The following is a 20,515-nucleotide window of genomic DNA, read 5'->3' as shown; positions in this document are numbered from 1 at the left end:
ATATTGTGTTAGGGCAAAACTCGGTGACCTTCGTGCGTATGGTGGATCTAAACTTAGCGAAACTTATCCAAAAAGCGAGAAAAATCATGTTTTTTTCGTTCCCACCCGTATTCCGACACATCCCACCCTCCTGCGCCGGCATTGGCTATTCACTGATTGGCGGACTGCTCGTGAGGATGAACCACTAGCCAATCCCAGCGCAGAGAACGGCTATCACTAACCAATCCCAGCGAGAGGAAGGCGGGACATTCCTGAATACGGGTGGGAAAGGAAAATAGCGGCCAGTCACATCAGAAACCCGTCTGCACCCACTTTATTTCGCCCCTTTGCATATAAAAGTGTGCGGAGCTCGTTCCCCTCCCTCATATCTCACTCCCTTTCACTGTAATTCGCTTTAACGGCGTCCTGTTCTCACTTTTGAGGAGGCTTTTCTGTCTGTTCTGCATCGCCTCAACTTTTAGCTTAGCATCATTTTTTTCTATTTTTCTTCCCGCCACTGCAGCAGCGGTTAGCCGTTACCGCTTCTCTCCTCAGAATCAGCTCGGCGAACAGCAGTGGCTCGGAACTGTCCATTGTGTCCTTGTTTTAACATTTGTTGGATCTACTAAGGATCTTAGGTAGGATTTTTCGGCATCAGACTTGTGTTTGTTCTTGGATTTACGCGTTTTGTCAAAGTAAGGAGCCGGGGAGAGCATCTTCAGCTGTGTTATTGAAGGTAGGAGACCACCGAACACAAAAATGGGACAGAATATCGCAAATAAGTCTTTTTAGAGGTTGTATTCGAGTATATATCATCCCGATTTACCTCAGAAATTTGACCAGTCTGCGATTTAGGTTTGTTTTTTGCCTCTGAAATGCTGTTTTTATCCATTTTTACTGCCTCCATCACGCGAAGTTGTCCTATTCGCCAGCTTCTTGTTCGAATTTCCCGTTCCACCTTAAATGGTGCAGCAGTTCCGTTCTGGCGCCTCAGGCATTATAACAGCCGCTGCAACATTTAAGGTGGAACGGGAAATTGGAAAAAGGAGCTAGCTTCAGCTTCTCCATCACCCACTGTGCCCTGAAATGAAGCTGTTATGTAAAACTGGTTGTCATTTTTACCTCAGACGACCTTATTTTTTAAACTAATCGATGTTATTTGATTATTTTGTCTATGCCGCGTTCATAAAGGCAGTTTGGTGGGTTCTCTGTGGAGCTTGTATGCAGCAGAGAAGGTATGAAAAACCGTAAATTGGTGTATTTTTCATTATAAATCCACATTATTATATATCAGGTTCTGTCTAATGACAGGAAAATCTGACACAGCTCCTCTGACGTTTATCACATACTGTAATCTCTCATTTTTCCAGATTAATTTCTGATTATTGGTCAAAAAGACAGTTAGCATGTGCACCCTTAAATTGGTTCATGGTTCTAAAGGAAAAAACTTTGTGTTCCATCATGTGCAGGTTCTTTAAACTTTTTTAAAAAAGGGAATCCCATCCATGGAAATGTTCTTTAGGGAAACCAAAAGTGCACTCTTAAAACTTACATTTTTTTTCAGGGTTCTGTTTAGAACGCTTAAATGGTTCTCTGCATGGTGAAATAGTTCTTCAGATTGATGGAGAATGTTGTTGTGTAGAACCTTTTTGAAAATGGTTCTACATAGCACCAAAAAGGGTTCTGCTCATCAATTTTAAAAACATAGATATTCAAAGGTTTTTTAGTAAAAGGAATGGCTCTTTTTAGAACCGTGAACTTTATGTAGAACCATTTGCATGCTTAAATGGTTCTCTGCATGGTGAAATGGTTCTTCAGATTGATGGAGAATGCCTTGTATATGGTTCTGAATAGGAACTTTTTGAAAATGGTTCTATCTAGCACCAAAAAGGGTTCTGTTCATCACTCTTAAAAAAGATGGTCCTACAAAGAACCGTGAATTTTATGTAGAACCATTTGCATGCTTAAATGGTTCTCTGTATGGTGAAGTGGTTCTTCAGATTGACGGAGAATGTGTTTTAAACGGTTCTATAGGGAGCATTTTTGAAAATGGTTCTATATAGCACCAGATTGTTATGATGTCAAGCTTGTAACAATAGCAGAACCCTTGTTTGGTGCTATATGGAACCATATATAACACATTCTCCATCATCCTGAAAACCATTTCACCATGAAAAGAACCGTTTAAGCATGAAACGCCTCTATACAGAGCTCATGCTTCTAAATAGAACCTTTTCCTTTTACTAAATAACCCTTGAAGAACCGTCTTTTCTTAGAGTGTGGTGATTCTATGGCTTTGCTCCAAAGAAGCCTTTTCGGTTCCATTTTTGGCCCTAATTTTTAAGAGTGTAAGACAAATCACACTGTAATCAATGCCAAATTACAGACTTGCCACATGCATTTGGACTCGTGTGCATGGTCAGAGATGCTTCTGGCACAAAATGTTCTGATTCAGAACCCAAAAAGGACCCAACCTGGGTTATCTAGATACATCAATGCTGACCTACATCAATGCACCGACCTACATGTAGGACTTTAAGTTTATTCTAGTCCTCCAGCATCTTAAACTAAAGCCACATCCAGTTACGAACGCCCAGCCGACTCTAATGGCACAGCATAAACTTACAGTACGTTTCCAAAAATATCCAGCTTTCTGATTCCTGACATCCAGCTACCTTAAAGGGAAACTGATTTTCCCAAATTTCCTGCATTATTCAGTGTGTGAGATGTAATCAGAGAGATTCAGAGTGGTTTGGGGTGAAATGGTTCAGATGTCTTTACAGTGGTGGTGATAGGAACCAGCGGTCGCCATGACGACAACACAAATATAGACATTTTATTTACTATCCAGAACCACCAGTGAACCTACACGAGTCTTCTGAGTTTATATGGAATGTTGATGATGGAAAATAGTGGAAAATCTGAAATAATAAGTTTTCTTTGGGGACTATTTTGCCTCACAGCGCCCTGCATGTATCCCTCCACCATGAATGGAGTTTAAGTTCTCCAAACTATCATAAAACAGAGTCTCAGTCATCAGGCAGTGAATTCATAACCATTTCATGTAGGAACTTTGTGTGAGGGAGCTTTTAGAGGTGGACGCCTGGTTCCTATCACCACCACTGTGAACAGCTCTGATTCTGATTCTAGCGTGGGCTAGAAGGGTATAAAACCCCCCAGCACTGGCCTGTGCAGCAGTGAAACTGCGTTCTCTGGAGTGATGGCGCTCCATCCAATACCTCTGGGATGAGCTGGAGTGATCCAGAACTGACCGTCCAACACCTGACCACACTAATGCTCTTGTGAATGCTGAATGCAATCAGATCTTCACAGCAATGTTCCAGCATCTAGTTTAAAGCCTTCCCAGAGGGGTAGAGGCTGTCACTGCAGCACATACTCACTATTAATACTCTTTATTTCAGAAAAAAATGCTGCAGACTTTTGGACATGTAATCTGTAGTGTTGCACCCATGCGAATATGGGCCTTTACACGCAGTATCGGTGGTGGGGATACCGATACCGGTACCTAAGACCAACACCACAAAGCTATTTCTGACACAGGCAGAATCTGTAACGGCAGAATTTGGCATGAAAAACCTGTCGACACTTGTAGTCTGACTTGGTGTTATTAAGGGAGCGGTATGAACCGCTGGACTCTCTGCGTAACGATAGCATTTAGCCTTGATTTAGCCTTTAGCATAGCAGCAGCCCTTTAGCCGGGCCTGTGTGTCCTCTAGACCCACCTGCGGTGCACCTCCGTCAGTCAGCTGTATCAGTGGGGTCACAACCAAGCCGGAAAAGACACTGAAAGTCGCTACTGACGGCGTGAACGATGATCATATTTACTGAACTGACGCTCAGAGATGCAGCGCGAGTGACGAGACGCATATACGAGACAAATGACTTTCAGATGTGAAACAACATTCAGCTCCGTTTTTGCCAGAGAAGCTGCTTTGTGCTTATCATAAGCATCACAGCTTTATCTATATATCTGTTTTTAACTACTTTGCTTAATAAACATATTCTACCCAAGTTGTTAAACATGGTTCTTATTACCAAATATAAAATAGTAAACACTAAATATATATAGTGAATAAACAAAAATAGGTTTTCTTAAGCATCTATTGTATATAATCACAACGAGTAAATGAAAAATGAAAATGAAATGAAATGAACCTTTTTAGCCAACTGTGTCTGAACACATCGGAATTAGACCTCCGCATTTAACCCATCCGTGCAGCGAAACACCACATACACACTAGTGAACACACACACTAGGGGGCAGTGAGCACACTTACCCGGAGCGGTGGGCAGCCCTATCCATGGCGCCCGGGGAACAGTTGGGGTTAGGTGCCTTGCTGAAGGGCACTTCAGTGACCTGAGGGGATCGAACCGCCGGCCTTCCGGTCACAAGGCTGATTCCCTAACCTCCAGCCCACGACTGCCCCCCAATACCATTCAGTCATTAGTGACACAGAACACAGACTCTACCAAAATAAAACAGCTTAAAAATGCAGTTGTATAAATATCAGGACTTATAGCTGAGTAGTGTTAAACAGAATTAGCATCTGTGTCGGTACTCAGTATCAGCCTATATTTAAGGATCAGGTATCAGTAGTGGTATCAGTGCATCTGTAGTAATCTGACAGATCAATGATCAGAGCCTGGAGAGAGTTATTTTTCAGTACAGCGTTCAGTGCATATATGACTGTATTGACTGTATTGATGCGCTCAAATCCAAAGCGATGCTAAAAGCAGTGTAATTTTGCCTTAAGGCAGATGTCAGTTATATTAGACTGGATGTTCTAGTGGTCTATTGAACTGATGTCAAAACGTAACGTTATTAAAGTAAAAGTAAGGTATGTTAACTCTGTAAGCCATCAAACACATAGTATCTCACTAAAACATCTTTATTTTTAATATTTTCTTCATTTTAAGCTAGAATATGTTCAGTATAACATCTGTTGTCTGTGCAAAAATAGTGCGTTTAATGTATAAGGCTTCAAATGTGTTTCTTTATTTTAAATATAATTTGATTTTTACGTCAATTTATTGAGTTTAACGCCAGTTCTTCATGGAAATAACTGTACATTTAGTGTATAATCCTTTAAACGCACAAGTATGTGCAAAAAAGTTCATTTATTTTGGATATTGTCTTCATTTTCAGTGCATTCAGTGCACAAATCCTTCAGTATATCCAAAGAAGTGTATAAAATTGTGCTGTTAAGTCTGAACCATGTAGCCAAAGCAGTTCATTTATTTGGAATATTTAAATCTTCATTTTAACCTTAAATTTATTGGAATAAACATTTCTTTGTGAAAAATGGTGCATCATGTCTGTGACCCACATTGTGTAGCCAAACGGGTTACTATTATACTTCACTGTGTAAGCTAGAATTTAGTGAGTTATCGGTTTAATATAGATATTTTTTGGTGAAACTATGGTGCGTTTTGTCTACAGGCCCTCACGTGCACAAGTATGTTCACATAAGCCCCGTTATTTTGGACATTATGTAGACTTTAACTTAGAATCTGCTGAGTGTAGCTGTGAGAATGTGGAACATTCAGTGTATAAGCTTTCAAATGCATAAAGGATTGAGCAGAATAAGTGAATTTATTTTTAATATTTTCTTCATTTAAAGTTGGCGTTTATTGACGTAATATCAGTCTGATGTTAACGCTAGGCGTAGTTTTGGAGAGTGAAATCGGAGACGTCAGCGACTGGGCAGCAGAAAAGTGCTTTTAAAGCTTTTTCTGTCTGCACTGATGCAACAGAACACCTGCATGCAGAGGTGTAGGAGCTTTTTTGGGCTCAAACACAGACACACATGCTCAAATACTGGACTAGCTCTTCCCATCACAGAGCTTAGAGTGTGTTGTCAGAAGAAAACCTCCATTTCTCCATTTTTGATGTTTTTCAGTTCCTGATATAATCTGAAAATGCCTGTTCCCCTTTATATTGTGTGTAAATTTCATGATGAATGGACTAAAAGAAATAACTCAAAATGACATGGAAAAAATTCTGGTTCCATTGACTTACATATATTTATGCATTTATCAGTATGTGTTATTATCTGTGTTCAGTTGAGTGTAATGAAGGTTCCAGATGTAACCAAACGTTCTTCTGTGATCTGCACTGTACTTTACATTAACCATGTACGTCTGCAGTCAGACTCTCACACACAATGTATTTCACACAAACAGGATATCAGATCATAACTGCATTTTCACAGAGTATCAATACCCACAACACTCGCTTCTGTCCTGTTAAAGGATCATCTGATCAGATTTAAAATGAAGATACTGGAACACAAATTCATCTCTAAAGGTATCAGACAGTGAAGAGCATCAGACAGGATTCTGGACATTTCATACATTTTCAGATGGATTTGTAAACACATGTACATACATGTATTTTTGTCTATGTGTAAAATTTCAACATTTCAAAATAAGTGTATCCCTTGGGAGATGCATAAAGTAAATTAACCTTCCCAATTAAAACATAGTTGGCAATTACCCTGGCATTTACTGAGGAAATATTACTGATATTATAATAAACTGAATTCACTAACGTGAATGTTAGGTTAGCTGGACCGTTATTTTATGACATAATAATAGTCATAATAATAATAATAATAACAATTAGGTGGCCATGATCGTCAATAGAGAAATGTTTCATTGTGAATGTTCTTTTAAATTGTAATCTAACTTATTGTTATAGTTTAATCTACCTCTCTCTCCTCTCGTCCTTGTACATAGACTCAGGAAGACCTGTGCTGTGTTCAGCCCCATAAAACACACATTTATAAAAAAAGCATTGTTCTTTAGTGAAGAAATGGTTCTATATAGAACCGTGAACACTCAAAGAAACCTTTGCATAATTAAAAGCTTCTTTGCATCATGAAAAGCTTATGTAGATTGTTGGAGAATGTGCTGTAGATGGTTCTGTATAAAACCTATTCGTAAAGGGTTCTATATAGCACTAAAAAGGGTTCTGCTATTGCTGTGATGACAAGCTTGTTGCTATGGCAGAACCCTTTTCGGTGCTTTTCAGAAAGTTTCTAAGCAGAACCATCTACAGCATATTCTCCTTCTCCATCCGCCCATCAAAGCCCTGCTGCACACTGTAGCTGCGTTCCAAAGTCTAGGATGCATTTCTCGGCTGTTACGTCATAGAAGGCCGTTCCAAAGTGAAGTGTCCTTCGTATACAGCCTAGAAATGCAGGCTACGTTCGGAGTGATTTGAAGATGCATCAGATGTGTCCTTCGTGGCCTTCGGTTACCCACAGTTCTCTGCGCACGAACGACGCGAAGGAGAAAAGAAAACAGCACCACGAAACTGGAGGAGAACAAAGCCGTTAGAGCAGAGCTTGTTTTAAAAATCACTGATTAATTAAGGAATCCGTCCATATATCGTAGTTTATTTAGACGTATTTGTATGTATGTAGTTTATAAGACTACATAAGATCATCTCCTCCATTTCCATGAAGAGATGAAAAAGCAACAAACTCAATGCAACAGGATCTCCCATTATCTCTCCCCGGTTCCCTCAGGAGTTTGGCGCCGCTCTGGTGGCGTCACCACGCAGCCTTGTTAGGACGAGGAGTCATCATAGGACAGTCCTACTGAGGACCCGCACTTCCATCGGCAGCAGGCTGGGCTTTGGAACGAATCTCGTCTCACACCGTTTCGATGAAACGTGTTCAGCCCAGAAACCGCAGCAAGCCGGTTTACAGCGCTGTGAGACTGAGCGTGCCCCTGGTTGGATGCCGCCACGCGTCTCCACTTCCTGCATCCATCGATTCAACTTAAAAACTGTCTGCAGAGTTTTGTAATTGTGACTTCCTGTCATTTCATTAAATTCTAAAGCAGCGGCGGCAATAATTTTGCAGCGGTGGGCTTTAAAATATGCGTAGCGGAAACGCTGCTAACTGCAGGTCACTATGTAAACTGAAGCGAATGTTGATCATGTGGAGCTGTTTGATCTAAAAGGTCAGATTGTTTTTGGTCTGGTCTCTTCCAGTGAAGCTTGTGTTTAGACTCTCAGATGGATTTAATCTGCTGATCAGAGACTTTTACACAAACTTGAGGAGTCGAACAACGCCAGAGGGAAACAATCACAACCGCCACCGAGCGCCAGTCGCTCCCGGAGGTTCAGCTTCATCTTCACCAGCATCACAGGAGCCATCACGAAGCTTCACTGACTGACAGCTGGGCTCATCACCCAGAGTGTGTTCAGCTTACTGTAAAAAGGGCGCGGCCACTTCTTTGGTTCGCATCCTCTGATTCTTTAAACTTTACTTTCAGAGTTTTAACTGTTCTTTGACGCTGCAGCCTCGTTCTCCTGCGGCTGCGTTCGGACATTTCTTTCTTAATCTCTTCAAACACGGAGCGGTTTGGATGAGTCTCTTCTAATTTTTGTATCGAAATACCACCCCAAATGGTTATGACGCCTCAGCAGCGCGAAATTATGACGAATGTCGAGTTGGATTGACGTAAAAGCTGCGTGAGTTCTGATATGGCTGTTGAGACGATTTACATTAAGATATGCAGTGAACTTTGAGGGCAAAAAAAAACAAACAAAAACAAAACAAAACAAAATAATCAGTCATTAATCGTAATCCAGGTAAAATATCCAATTAATCGTGATTATTGATTTGAGGTCATATCGCCCAGCACTACTTACCAGTCGTGTAGTACTAAGGAAGATAGTGGGTACACTATAACTCTGGCCCAGCACACATGGGAAATATGTAAACGTTATATTTACTCATTAGGACACGAGAGGGAGCGTGTTACTTGGCAGTGCGTCAGCAGAGTGATAACGGTTTAGGGTGAAAAAGCCAAAAAAGCACAGTTTGAACGCTTTTCAACCAATCAGATTGTAAGGGTGGGAATAATATATATATTGTCCATTTTATCAGCTCCACTTACTATATAGGTGCACTTTGTAGTTCTACAGTTACAGACTGTAGTCCATCTGTTTCTCTCATACTTTGTTAGCCCCCTTTTACCCTGTTCTTCAGTGGTCAGGACCCCCATGGACCCTCACAGAGCAGGTACTATTTGGGTGGTGGATCATTCTCAGCACTGCAGTAACACTGACGTGGTGGTGGTGTGTTAGTGTGTGCTGCTGTGTCTGATCCGGTATGTATGTGTGTATATATGTTTTTTTTCTCATTTAAAAGCAGGAAGTAAGTCTGTATCTATGCCTCAAATCATATAAGCATTTCTGCGACTGACTGCAGGAGACTCCAACACGATGGTGGTGGTATCCTCAGAAACATACAAAAATGATCCAATGAAAATTGTTTATTAATCATAGAATTGAAACTCTGTGAAACTTGCTTATGATGTTTTTCTTCTCTCTGACTTGTGAGGGATTTGGAATAAAATACTTCTCTAGAAGTCAGTATAAAAAAGCCTGGTAAAAAAAGTCTGTACAGCATATTCGTCCGACTACATCGCTGGGTCTTACACAAAATAAGGTGTTAAATAAGCTGCCGGTACACTGAGAGCCTCTCACTGCAGGAGCTACGAATCTCATTAAAAAGAACATGTGCATTTTAATATCTGCATATATTTGCATTTATATTTGTGTGCATTTATATCTTAAATATATTGAGTGTTATCAAATCTTTAATGTCCTGTTTCAGATATTAGACTGTGCTGGTCTAGTTGCTCCATCTGACTGACTGGTTGTGCCGCCTGACTTTTCAGACTAATTTTAATTAAACAGGCATCTACTTAGACACCCGTAGAAACCTTCAATCTGAGTTTATACTCATTTTTTGAAATAAATAAATGTTATTATTATAATAATTCCACATTTCCGTGGTTCTCCTGGGGTCAGAACACCTGACAAAGTGAACCGTTCTAGCCACGACTCAAACATTACACTTTTACTGAATCTGTGACCTTGGCATTTCACCATGAAGGTCACTTGGGCTCTTTTTTATGATACAATACCCTGGCCCCTCTTTCATAAAAGCATGTCAAACTAAAAGTCCTTTGTTTTTGGTTGTGCCGCCTGAAATGTGAGGAAATAAGAACATGTGGACCACAGTTTTTCAAGGAATTGAGCACTTTTTCAACACAAGTTGCCAAGGTGTCTATTTTAAAGTTTTCATGCAAAGTCATGCCAAACTATTTTATTTAGAATATCATAACTAAATTACCCTTTTTTTATAGTTTATTTAATCAATATTAGATGGCTGGACGGTTGCACCACCTGACAATTTTAGTTTTTTGGAGGCAAAAAGGAACTAAAATGAATTTTATCATTTTGTTGATGCGCTGAAAATCAAACGTATTCACGTATTGTTGAATAATTTGATATTCGTCATGTATTTATTTTTTGGGGGAAAATAATGGACTTGGACACAAAAAAAATGCACATATTAGTGACACATATGAACATGTTTTTGTTATTCTGGGCACAAATATTTAACTTTAACTTTAACTGGCTGCATTCATTGCGTTCAGTGCAGATTTTTAGTGGAATTATTTTGTATTCTGAGGCAAACAAACTGAATCCTTTTGTTTTGTTTTCCAGGTTTTACTGTGAGGGAGTTGATCTTTTCACGCTGCAGCCATGGATGAGATGGACCTGCCCCAGATGAAGAAGGAGGTGGAGAGCCTGAAGTACCAGCTGGCGTTTAAACGAGAGAAATCCTCCAAGACAGTTACTGAGTAAGTTCTCACACACTGCATAACACTTGTTTAGTCATCTTGCCCACATCAGACTGTTTATTTCCCTCCTTTACTCCAAATGTGGTCGATGAACCAAGACTTGGTATCTGAAGTTTGCTTCGATATATATATATATTTGTCAGTGGTATATATATATATATATATATATATATATTGTTATTGTGAGAAATTATGACATGACATGCTTTTCTTTACATATGTACATCGACAGTACTTACAGTACTTACTGTCGACAGAAACTGACCAACTGCATGTTTTCTTTTAGTGCCAAATACTGAATAAAATCACGGTTCACATTTACTTTCTGATAGTATTTTTAAAATGTTTGTTCTTTTTTCTTTGTTCCAACTGATCAGATGTCTGAAAAAAGAAATATCGCGACGTATGAAAATTATTTTACGTATTGCAGTATTATATTTTTGCCATAACGCCCTCCTCTACATAAATTATGGGATGATATCTTACCCCAGCAGTGTGCAGTAAACAACTTTTAACCTTGAGTGTCTGAGAGTTTGCCGACGGACCCTTAAACTTGTTTAAACCTGCCTCCAGAGGACGTACGGTGCGTGCATGTCCACATTGGCTGGAGTGAAACATAACAGTGCATGTAATCAGAGTTTTCTGCGAGTTACCATGTTTTCTATGACTGTAGAGAAAATGCTCAAGGCTTAACTTGCTGCAGGATGTGCCAGCTCATTCAGAGAGCAGTTCAGTCTGGAAAAATCTTTTTGTTTAATATCAAAAGTGTAAAATGTGACAGAGGTGCATTCTACCAGAGATGTCCTGTAAAGTTTGTAGGGAATATCCTAACAAGGTGGACAAAAGGTGTTCTTTTTTGTCAGAACAGAAATTTTTAGAAAAAACACTCACTCAAGTGTCACGACAGGTCTCTCGCATTGCGTGAAAAAAGCCGCTAGCTGGTCCTGACCGCTGACAGATGACAGAGTTAGTCACAACAGCACATCACACGGTTATAAGAGAGAAACCTTTCACCGACTATCCACACGAGACAGACCTTCAAATTAAAAAATGGACTGGAACTTGGTAGCCAGTATTGCACCGACACGGCTTACAGAATGTAACATTCACCTACACATGCAAATACTAACGTTAAGATTATTGATAACTGTAATGCGAATGTCACGTCAAGTCAGGCTTTATTGTCATGTCAGCTCTATACAAGTACACAGTGAAACGAAACCACAGAACACAAGTGCAGAACAATACAATTTGACGCCCCTGGTATTGACCATAGTGTGTCAGACAGTGTTAGAACCACATGAGCAAGTCTACTATTACTGAACAGCGGACATTACCAGGCTGAAGTGGCACAAATCCGATTTTTGTCCTAATGTGACTCAGATCTGAGGTTTTCAGAGCTGTGTGGACACAAATCTGATCTTTTCAAATCCGGCCTGAGCCACTTTCATATGTGGTCCTTAATCAGATACGTATCTGATTCGTGGCCATGTGACCTTAATGTGACGCTCAGATCGGAATTCGTGTGTTTTTTTTTACTGTTACCATGGCAGCAGCGCTGAACAGAATGTAAAGCCTGTAAACGGTGGAAAAGCAGCTCATCTCACCTTTTTCTCCTTCGTCTCGCTCTAATAATGAAGCTGAGAGCTGATCAGAGTTAATGATCTTCTCAGCGAAGCTCGTTCTGCTCGTTAGTTTGTGCTGATGATGAACGTGATTCATTCACGTGACGTTACTGAGTAGGATGAGCTCATGAGGATCATTTCAGGACGCCGGTTCGTCACATTAATGACAGATTTGAGTCACTTAGCTAAACCAGTGTGAACCATCCTGTCAGAGAGATCGGATTTGAGCAGAAAATTGGATTTGAGCAACGAGGCTCGTAATGTGAACGTAGCTTTAGACACTGGTGGAGTGTTTGCTTTTGTTACTCCTCTCAGCTCCAAAGGCTAAAACTAAAGAAGCAAACCTCAGACACCAAACGTGTCTTGGCTGATCAGCTACATTTGGAGGAGGGTCGGGGGGGACAGGGGTAGTTTCTTTTGCTAAGCTATAACTTTAAAAGACATTCAGAAGATGATGTCTCATAACATCCTTCTGCTGTTGTCTAATCCGCTCCTAATCAGCCGTGTTGGGCTTGGCAGGAAGTCTATGGGGAATCGATTGTGTGCTCTCTGTTCTTACGCTAAAAGCACTTCCAGGTCCACTGAGTGCGCTCAGTTCATGCTCAGAGCTCCGTTGGAGGAGCCGAGGGAGGGGTTGTGTCAGGATAAAGCCCACCGGTGTGTCGGACCATCGCTCCAAGATGCACACGAAGGACTTTGTTTAATGGTTTTTAGCTCAAAGTTTCTGTTTATTTAAACACACTTATTTAAACTGCTGTAATAACCCCAAAGGGGCCGTTGTGGCTACCGTTAGGAGTGAATGAGCAGAGCTCTAAAACATGGAGGTTTTCACTAAGAGGAGTGAGCGTTTTACCAATTTTCAGTTTTTGCAATTTGGATATCAACATTTTTAAATATCGTCGCTGCCCAATAAATACTTTTCTACATCATTTGAGCGCAGCAGCCACCCTGTTCGTTGGCTGAAGTGTTCATGATGAATGCGCCAAAATTTCTTGGAGTAAAATCTCTGCAGTGCAGGTGAGGTATGTGGTTCTGGAGAATGAATAACCAAAACACCTCTTGCTCCTTCAGAAGCCCCGCCCCCCAAATTCATGGACATGGACTGCCAAGGCAGAGGACTCTTTGATCTTAGATCTTTGTGACCATAAAAGATTAAAAAAGATTTAAAAAGTTAAAATTAACTGTAAAATTAATGAAAACATGAAAATAAAAAACAAATGAAGATCAGCTAGACAAGAAGATAAATTAAAAAATAACAAGCATAAAATATTAATAAATTATACAACAGCTGATTGGTTGAGAGGCGTTCTAACCGTGCGGTTATTTCACCATAACATCACAAACACTGTATCACTCCAACTCTAACAGCCGATTTGGTCAGACTCTGAAGATGAGACGACACTAAATTCCCAAACTGTCATCACCACTGAGCAGCTTTTCAGTCGGCAGCTGAGACAGAAGAACAGCTAAACAACCTGGAATCAGCCAGAAATGAACCCAACACCATTCGCCAAACGTGTAGTCTGATCTTCAGAGTCTGACCGAATCAGACTGATCCATAAAACTGATGCAGTAAAAAAAAAGCTGGATGACCGTTTGGGAATTCAGTGTAAGGAGCTGGAGAACGAACTGCCGGCTGTGCAGCGAGTGGGCGGAGCTCGTTACTCTGATGTAGCAACAAGCTGCTTGTTAAGGAACTATAATTTGGTGAAGGAACTGCGAACATTAAAACATATTAAACGCCGCGTTCACGGCCCAGTTTATTAATTTATTACTGTATTTATTTAACTGTTGTATTAAAGCAATAGAACACTGGAGGAGTGTGTTATCGCCAATAACATCACGGCTGTGATGATCTACGGCGACCAAATCACAGTGATGTTATTTCACAGTAACACCCTCCCTCTGTGTTCTACTGCTTAAATATATAATGAAAACACATTAAAAGTAGGTAAAAGAACCAACTTAGATAATAAACAATAACACTAAAACTAAAATTTTAGAAAAATCTAATTATTTACTAGAATACAACAGTAAAAGAATTAACGTCAAAGACAACGGCTGCAATGAAATAGTAAGATAAAATAAAATAATAAATAAATAAAATAAAAAAAGGAGAAAGGAAAGTTAAACTAGACTAAAACAGTTACAGGCTGTCAGAGACTGAGGTTTAAAATGATTAAGTTACACCAGGGAGCGAGTTTTACAGACTCCTGTAGTAAATCGCTGCTCAAGAATCAGTAAGTAAGATAAATATCAGCTGATCAAATATTTGTGCTGAAAATCGGATACCAGTACGCATCAATCCTTCCGTCTCTGGTTTCTATATATGTTTCTCTATTTTTTAGATAATAAAGTTTCCTGAATTTGTAGAGTCGCCCTTTTTTATTACATCTAATCGCCAGATGTTGCTGCAGCGGTTTTGGAAAGTAGTGATGAAGATAACGGAGCATTTAGATATGAAACATATGAGGATCATGTTATATGAAGAGCCTTTAAAGGAGGATTTAAGAAGAGATGGACAAATCGAGAGAGAATGACCTCAGAGCTCAGAGGGTTAGGGTCACTTTATTCTTTTTATGGACACTTTGTTCTTATTCTGTTTATATATTTACATTATTAGTCTATATTTTGTACCTTATGGTCTATAAGTCTGTTTATTTTCACATAATTTACAGTTTTACCTTTAATTCAGCATCTACAGGCTCCAAAGGCTCTAAAGGCTCCAATCTCATTGTACTTGTGCAGTGACAATAAAAATATCTTGTATCTCACTGTGTACATTTCTTCTTTTTGTAGATGTTTTTGTTTTGTTGTTTATTTGTGTTCATTGTTGTTTATTTGTGTCCACACCATGTTTTCCTTGTGTGGTCGGTCAGTAAATTCTCAGTCCAGCAGAACAATCACACCCCAGATGGTTACACACCTGCTGTCTCTCCTGAACACTCAGCTGGGATCTGCTGCACCTTGAGCTTTAAAACCACACTGTAACTGTAAATCTGGCTTTTCTGCTGCTGGAGTGGTTTAGTGTCTGAACAGAAGAGCAGTTTTCATGTGTTCATCTCTGCAGCGCTTCATGTTACATAAATGCCGGACGAGGACAGTAATTCTATCTGTAGATGACATCACCGGACGGAAACAGCATCAATCCAATCAATCACGGCCAGATTAGTGGAAAATCTGTGTTGAGGAGAGTGGAGCGCTCAGCATAGCGTAAAGAACGCTATAAAAGGGAAACTATTATGAGCGACCAGCAAGTAAACTTGTGTTAAAGGGAACCATGACGGTTAATTCTCTGGGGTCTGAGGTCTCGATTTGTTCATCTCTTCTTAAACTCTCCTTTAAAGGCTCTTCATATAACATGATCCTCATATGTTTCATATCTAAATGCTCCGTTATCTTCATCACTACTTTCCAAAACCGCTGCAGCAGCTTCAGCAGCTGTAAACTCTGCACGCCATTTCACATGAGTCTCCGATGTGGACTGAATGAAGAATGAAGGGTTTGCGGCGTGATGGTCAGTCCTTAGTGATTTCCTGAGTGTCCATCGGTCAGTTTCACACAGAATGTAGACGGACACACGAATCCACCAGTTCCACACGGTGAGAGGCAGATGACGTGTATCTCAGCCCCTCTTCATAGGCTCATAACTCCGGATGTGAGTCTCGTATGATCTCGTGATAAGATGGAATGGAAATGGCGACTCTACAGATTCAGGAAGTGTTTGAACTGGATTTCTGAGCTGGATCATCACAAAGATACAGAGACAGATACAGAAACAGAGCATTTGCTGGGCAAGTTTGAATGTGTGCATAAAGAACAGTGTCTGTGTTTACGTGTAAAGATCCAATACGACCGAATACATTCAGATTACAGATTAAGACTGAGGTGTTTATTCTCACTCTACTCAACAATCTGATGGAAAATCATCGTTTACATGCTCACTACAAGTGATCAGATCCAACCGCTTAGTGTAGACGTTACCATGACAACCAGCATCACGTGAGTCCAGTCAGAGTGAGATGAGCAGCAGTGAGCAGTGCTTGTGTTTTTAACTGCTTTAAAATGATGTCAGACTCAGGAAAACGTCCTTCACATGTCCTTATTAAAGAAGGCCGAGAGGAAGACGTCGTGTTCTGAGACACATAAGCTGGACGTCCGTCCCACCGCCGTCTTTTAAAGACCAGAGCATGAACTTCGTCTCCTCTGCAGACCAGTTTCTGCTCCGCCATGTTGAACGGTATAAACTCTCACTATGACGTGACGAACATGATCAGAACGGACTTAAACTTTCCGATAGGGAATGTAATCAGATACAGGCGTTTACACGGATATTATTCTTCTATTTAACTGATTATTTACAGGATTACCCACCTCGATCAGTCGGATAGGAACTGTATTCTGAATGGCCTCAATCAGACTAGACTATTCCGACTGAGGTGTTTACATGGACGTATTCTATTCTGATTGAGCTTTAAGTCAGATTATTAATGCATTATCAGACTACTGGTGAGCTAAGTGTGAGCTAAAATAAGCTTGCGATTAATTATTACTATAGCAATAATGACAGTAACAATAACACTAGTAATTAAAAATAAAACCTTCGTGAATGCAGATGGATTCATTTTGGTGATATTTTTTAAAATAGTGGTTTGTTGAGCTGCATTAATGCGGTTCAGCGCTGAAGTCGACGTCTCCTGTGTTGTGAAGATGAGCTGGTTGGTGTGTTTACCGTGTACAGACAGTTAGACTGAAGCAGAACTGATGTGTGAGGGGTTTATCTCCCTGCGCTGGGCCGGTGGGGGATACAGCCTCGTTAATGAAGCGCACGGAGCACAGCTCGTTAGTTTAAACTCACCTGGGGTGAATTAGACAGCTTTAATAAACCTGCCCATCGCACAGCATCACCACAGCTGAGTGTGGAGCAACACAGGTCATATATACATAACAGACTCGGGAACAGTGAGAAAAGATCAGAGATAAAAGGAGATAAAAGACAGTCAGATGATCTGAGAGACACAAAAACACTGTAAAACATGCATAAACAGATGTAAAAGTCAAAGAATGTGTAACTTGACCATAGATACAAAAAACAGTTCTGTCTTTCTAACAGACAGGAGTTATCAAAGCTTTAATTAATAATGCTAATTTATGAACTCATTAACTTTATTAGTGCTACCATATTAACTTCATTAATACATGGGTGCATTAACTTTATTGCTAATTTATGACTTTATTAACACTAACGTACTAAATGCAAACTTCATTAATGCTGGGTTCATTAACATGATTTATGTTAACTTATTAACTTTTTTAATGCAAATAGATTCGCACTAGAACTATTAATGCATGGGTTCATTAACTTGATTAATTAAGCTTATTAACTTGATTGATGCAGACTTTATTAATGCAGTGTATTAATTTTATTAGCGATGGGTTTATTAGCTTTATTAACGCTAACTTATTAACTTCATTAATGCAAACTTATTAACTTTATTAATGCAAACTTATTAACTTTATTAATGCATGGGTTCATTAACATAATGAATGCTCGCTTATAAACTTTATTTAATGCTAACTTATTAACTTCATTAATGATAATAACTTTGTTAATGCTGGATTCATTAACTTTAATAATGCTAATTTAAGAACTGTATTAATGCAGACTTATAACTCTACTAATGCTAATGTATTAACTGTATTAATGCAAGGGTTCATTTAGTTATCTCCAGATGACCACATCCCTCTGATTTGCTGCATTAGCAGAATAAAGTGCAATATTAGACCCATTCATACTGAAATAACTGTGGATCAGTGAGTGGGTTTGACTGTAAGGCTTCATTTTATTCCAGAAAGCTTCACTGTCGTTTTCCCAGGAGCTCCTTCTCCGTCTATTTTGATCTGTCCAGTGTTTTCTGTTCGATTTGCCAAATCTGATGAGTCAGCGCCATGAGCTTCAGACCAACTCCCACGTGCTGGAGTGTTGGAGTTTCATATCAGCCTCTGCTTTACTAGGGAAAGTTAGCTTAGCAGGCTAAAAGGAGCGGGTTTGTTTGGTTGGTTCTGATGTTGTAACTCCAGAGTGTTTCATATCAAACCACTCTGAATGACTCTGTTTAGATCTTAATCATTTAATCATGCAGGAATTCCCCTTTAACAGCGATGGACCCGCCAGCTTTCCATTCCTACTTATTATCTCACTCAGTTTGAATTGTTTCCAATGTAGTTACTGAATAATAAATCTGACGTAAATGACGTCTGTGAAGTTTCAGGGGTTCAGGGGTTCAGAGGGTCTCCATCATGGTGAACAGTAGTAATTATAGTAGTAATAGTAGTTGTAGATCTACTGATACCACTTTTTCCCTCCTGATACCGATACCTCTACTCAAGTATCTGCCAGTACTGAGTATTGATCAAACTCTCTCTAACATAACTACTCAGCAGGTGCCTATAAATCCTGACATTCACACAACTCCACTTTTTAAATATTTAATTTTACAGCTCTCAACCTAGATTTTCTTAATCATCTAAGATGGTTTTATTGGTAAACAGACGCTCCGTTCTATAGAAACGTACAGACTCAGAGCTGTTCACAGTGGTGGTGATAGGAACCAGACGTCCACCTCTAAAAGCTCCCTCACAGAAAGTTCCTACATGAAATGGTTATGAATTCACTGCCTGATGACTGAGACACTGTTTTATGATAGTTTAGAGAACTTAAACTCCATTCATGGTGGAGGGATACATGCAGGGCGCTGTGAGGCAAAATAGTCCCCAAAGAAAACTTATTATTTCAGATTTTCCACTATTTTCCATCATCAACATTCCATATAAACTCAGAAGACTCGTGTAGGTTCACTGGTGGTTCTGGATAGTAAATAAAATGTCTATATTTGTGTTGTAGTCATGGCGACCGCTGGTTCCCATCACCACCACTGTAAAGACATCTGAACCATTTCACACCAAACCACTCTGAATCCCTCTGATTACACCTCACACACTGAGTTATGGGGGAATTCTGAAAGATCAGTGGAATTCCCCTTTAAAACCTGCCCCCTTTTTAACAGTGTGTAGCTAAACGACAGTAATAACACTGATGTTCTCCTTCTGTCCCTCAGCCTGGTGAAGTGGATTGAGGAGTGTGTTCCTCAAGACCCGTTCCTGAACCCGGAGCTGATGAAGAATAACCCGTGGGTGGAGAAGGGGAAGTGCGTGATTCTTTAGGAAAAACAGTCAGCGTCCCTCAGTCTTCCCCGAAAAAACGAAACGCCCCAAAGCCCAGCAGGACAGAACGCACCTGCACCCTGTTCCCTTTCACCATGAATGTACAACAGCCCACACACACACACACACACACACACAAACACACACACACACGTTCCCGTTCACACTGAGTCATTAGCACCAAACAGTCACGATTTGCGAGATTCGACTGCAACTTTGCCATGCGTTAACTATTATTCTAACCATAAATGTCAATATATCTTTATATGCAGTTAGTGCAGTTTCTTTAGTCCGTTATATTTCGCTGTTGTCGCTGCTGCTTGCGCTTTTTCTTTTCAAGCAACGTCACCACTGCCAGGAAAAGGCCTGATGGGCTGCTGAAAAGGCACGATGAGTAAAGCGATAGTCCATAAATCAGAGTTACACAGATTTCCTTCTTACACCAAGTGTATTTGATCAGCCACGATTTGTTTGGTGTCTAATGTTAGTTTAGATAAAATAGGTAATATGTAATGGGAGTGATGCCATATGTGAAATACAGGGGGTCTTGGGGGGGTCCGGGACACCCTGATTAATCTCTAGGACCCCCTTAATGTCTCAAAAACAAAATTCTGGGGGGATCCTGAAAATAAATTAATAATGACGTTACAGTGTCAGTGTTTATCTGCTTCACCCACAATCAACTTCTGTCTTTGGTGTTCTTAACTAACTAACAGCTCTGCCTCAGGGTGGCGCTGTAGCAGACTGGTTCACCCAGTTGGTCCTATATAGTCTAGAAACTGCCCGGATTCCTCTGAAAAACTTTACAATGAGCTGCAGCAGATCTGTAAATCTGAAAACTCGCCCAGTTTCCCAAGAGTTTGGAGTGAAGAGTGACTGTTCCTCATTTCTCACACTGAAGACAGAAGAGGAGACGAGGAAGATCTCAGTTACTGTGAGGAAGAGCGCAGAACCGCACTAGAACAGAGACTCTACAGAAGAGGAGACGAGGAAGA

At 40.1% G+C, this 20,515-nt stretch overlaps 1 protein-coding gene across 2 annotated transcripts; it reads left to right on the top strand.

Moving 5' to 3' along the window:
- Positions 1-318: 318 nt before the first annotated feature.
- On the top strand, positions 319-19,665 carry gng13b (guanine nucleotide binding protein (G protein), gamma 13b). Of its 2 annotated transcripts, none has more exons than XM_036589796.1 (3): positions 319-617; positions 10,535-10,671; positions 19,415-19,665. In XM_036589796.1, the coding sequence occupies exons 2-3, from the start codon at positions 10,574-10,576 to the stop codon at positions 19,518-19,520; spliced, it is 204 nt and encodes a 67-aa protein (XP_036445689.1). In that variant the 5' UTR covers positions 319-617; positions 10,535-10,573; the 3' UTR covers positions 19,521-19,665. The 2 variants fall into 2 exon arrangements, with proteins under 2 accessions (XP_036445689.1, XP_036445688.1); XM_036589795.1 differs by having other exon boundaries at positions 319-715.
- The last annotated feature ends 850 nt before the right edge of the window (positions 19,666-20,515 follow it).

Source organism: Colossoma macropomum, unplaced genomic scaffold (genome assembly GCF_904425465.1).
Source record: "Colossoma macropomum unplaced genomic scaffold, Colossoma_macropomum, whole genome shotgun sequence".
NCBI classification, from domain to species: Eukaryota; Metazoa; Chordata; class Actinopteri; order Characiformes; family Serrasalmidae; genus Colossoma; species Colossoma macropomum.
Note: the sequence above shows the minus strand (reverse complement) of the source record. Positions and strands in the feature narration are given on the sequence as shown.

What these genes read in the sequence shown, in the direction of transcription:
- gng13b (XM_036589796.1), top strand. Translation starts at nt 10,574, where the DNA reads ATGGATGAGATGGACCTGCCCCAGATGAAGAAGGAGGTGGAGAGCCTG. An exon ending in TCCTCCAAGACAGTTACTGA is followed by an intron (nt 10,672 to 19,414) that starts GTAAGTTCTCAC and finishes TCTGTCCCTCAG; the next exon opens with CCTGGTGAAGTGGATTGAGG.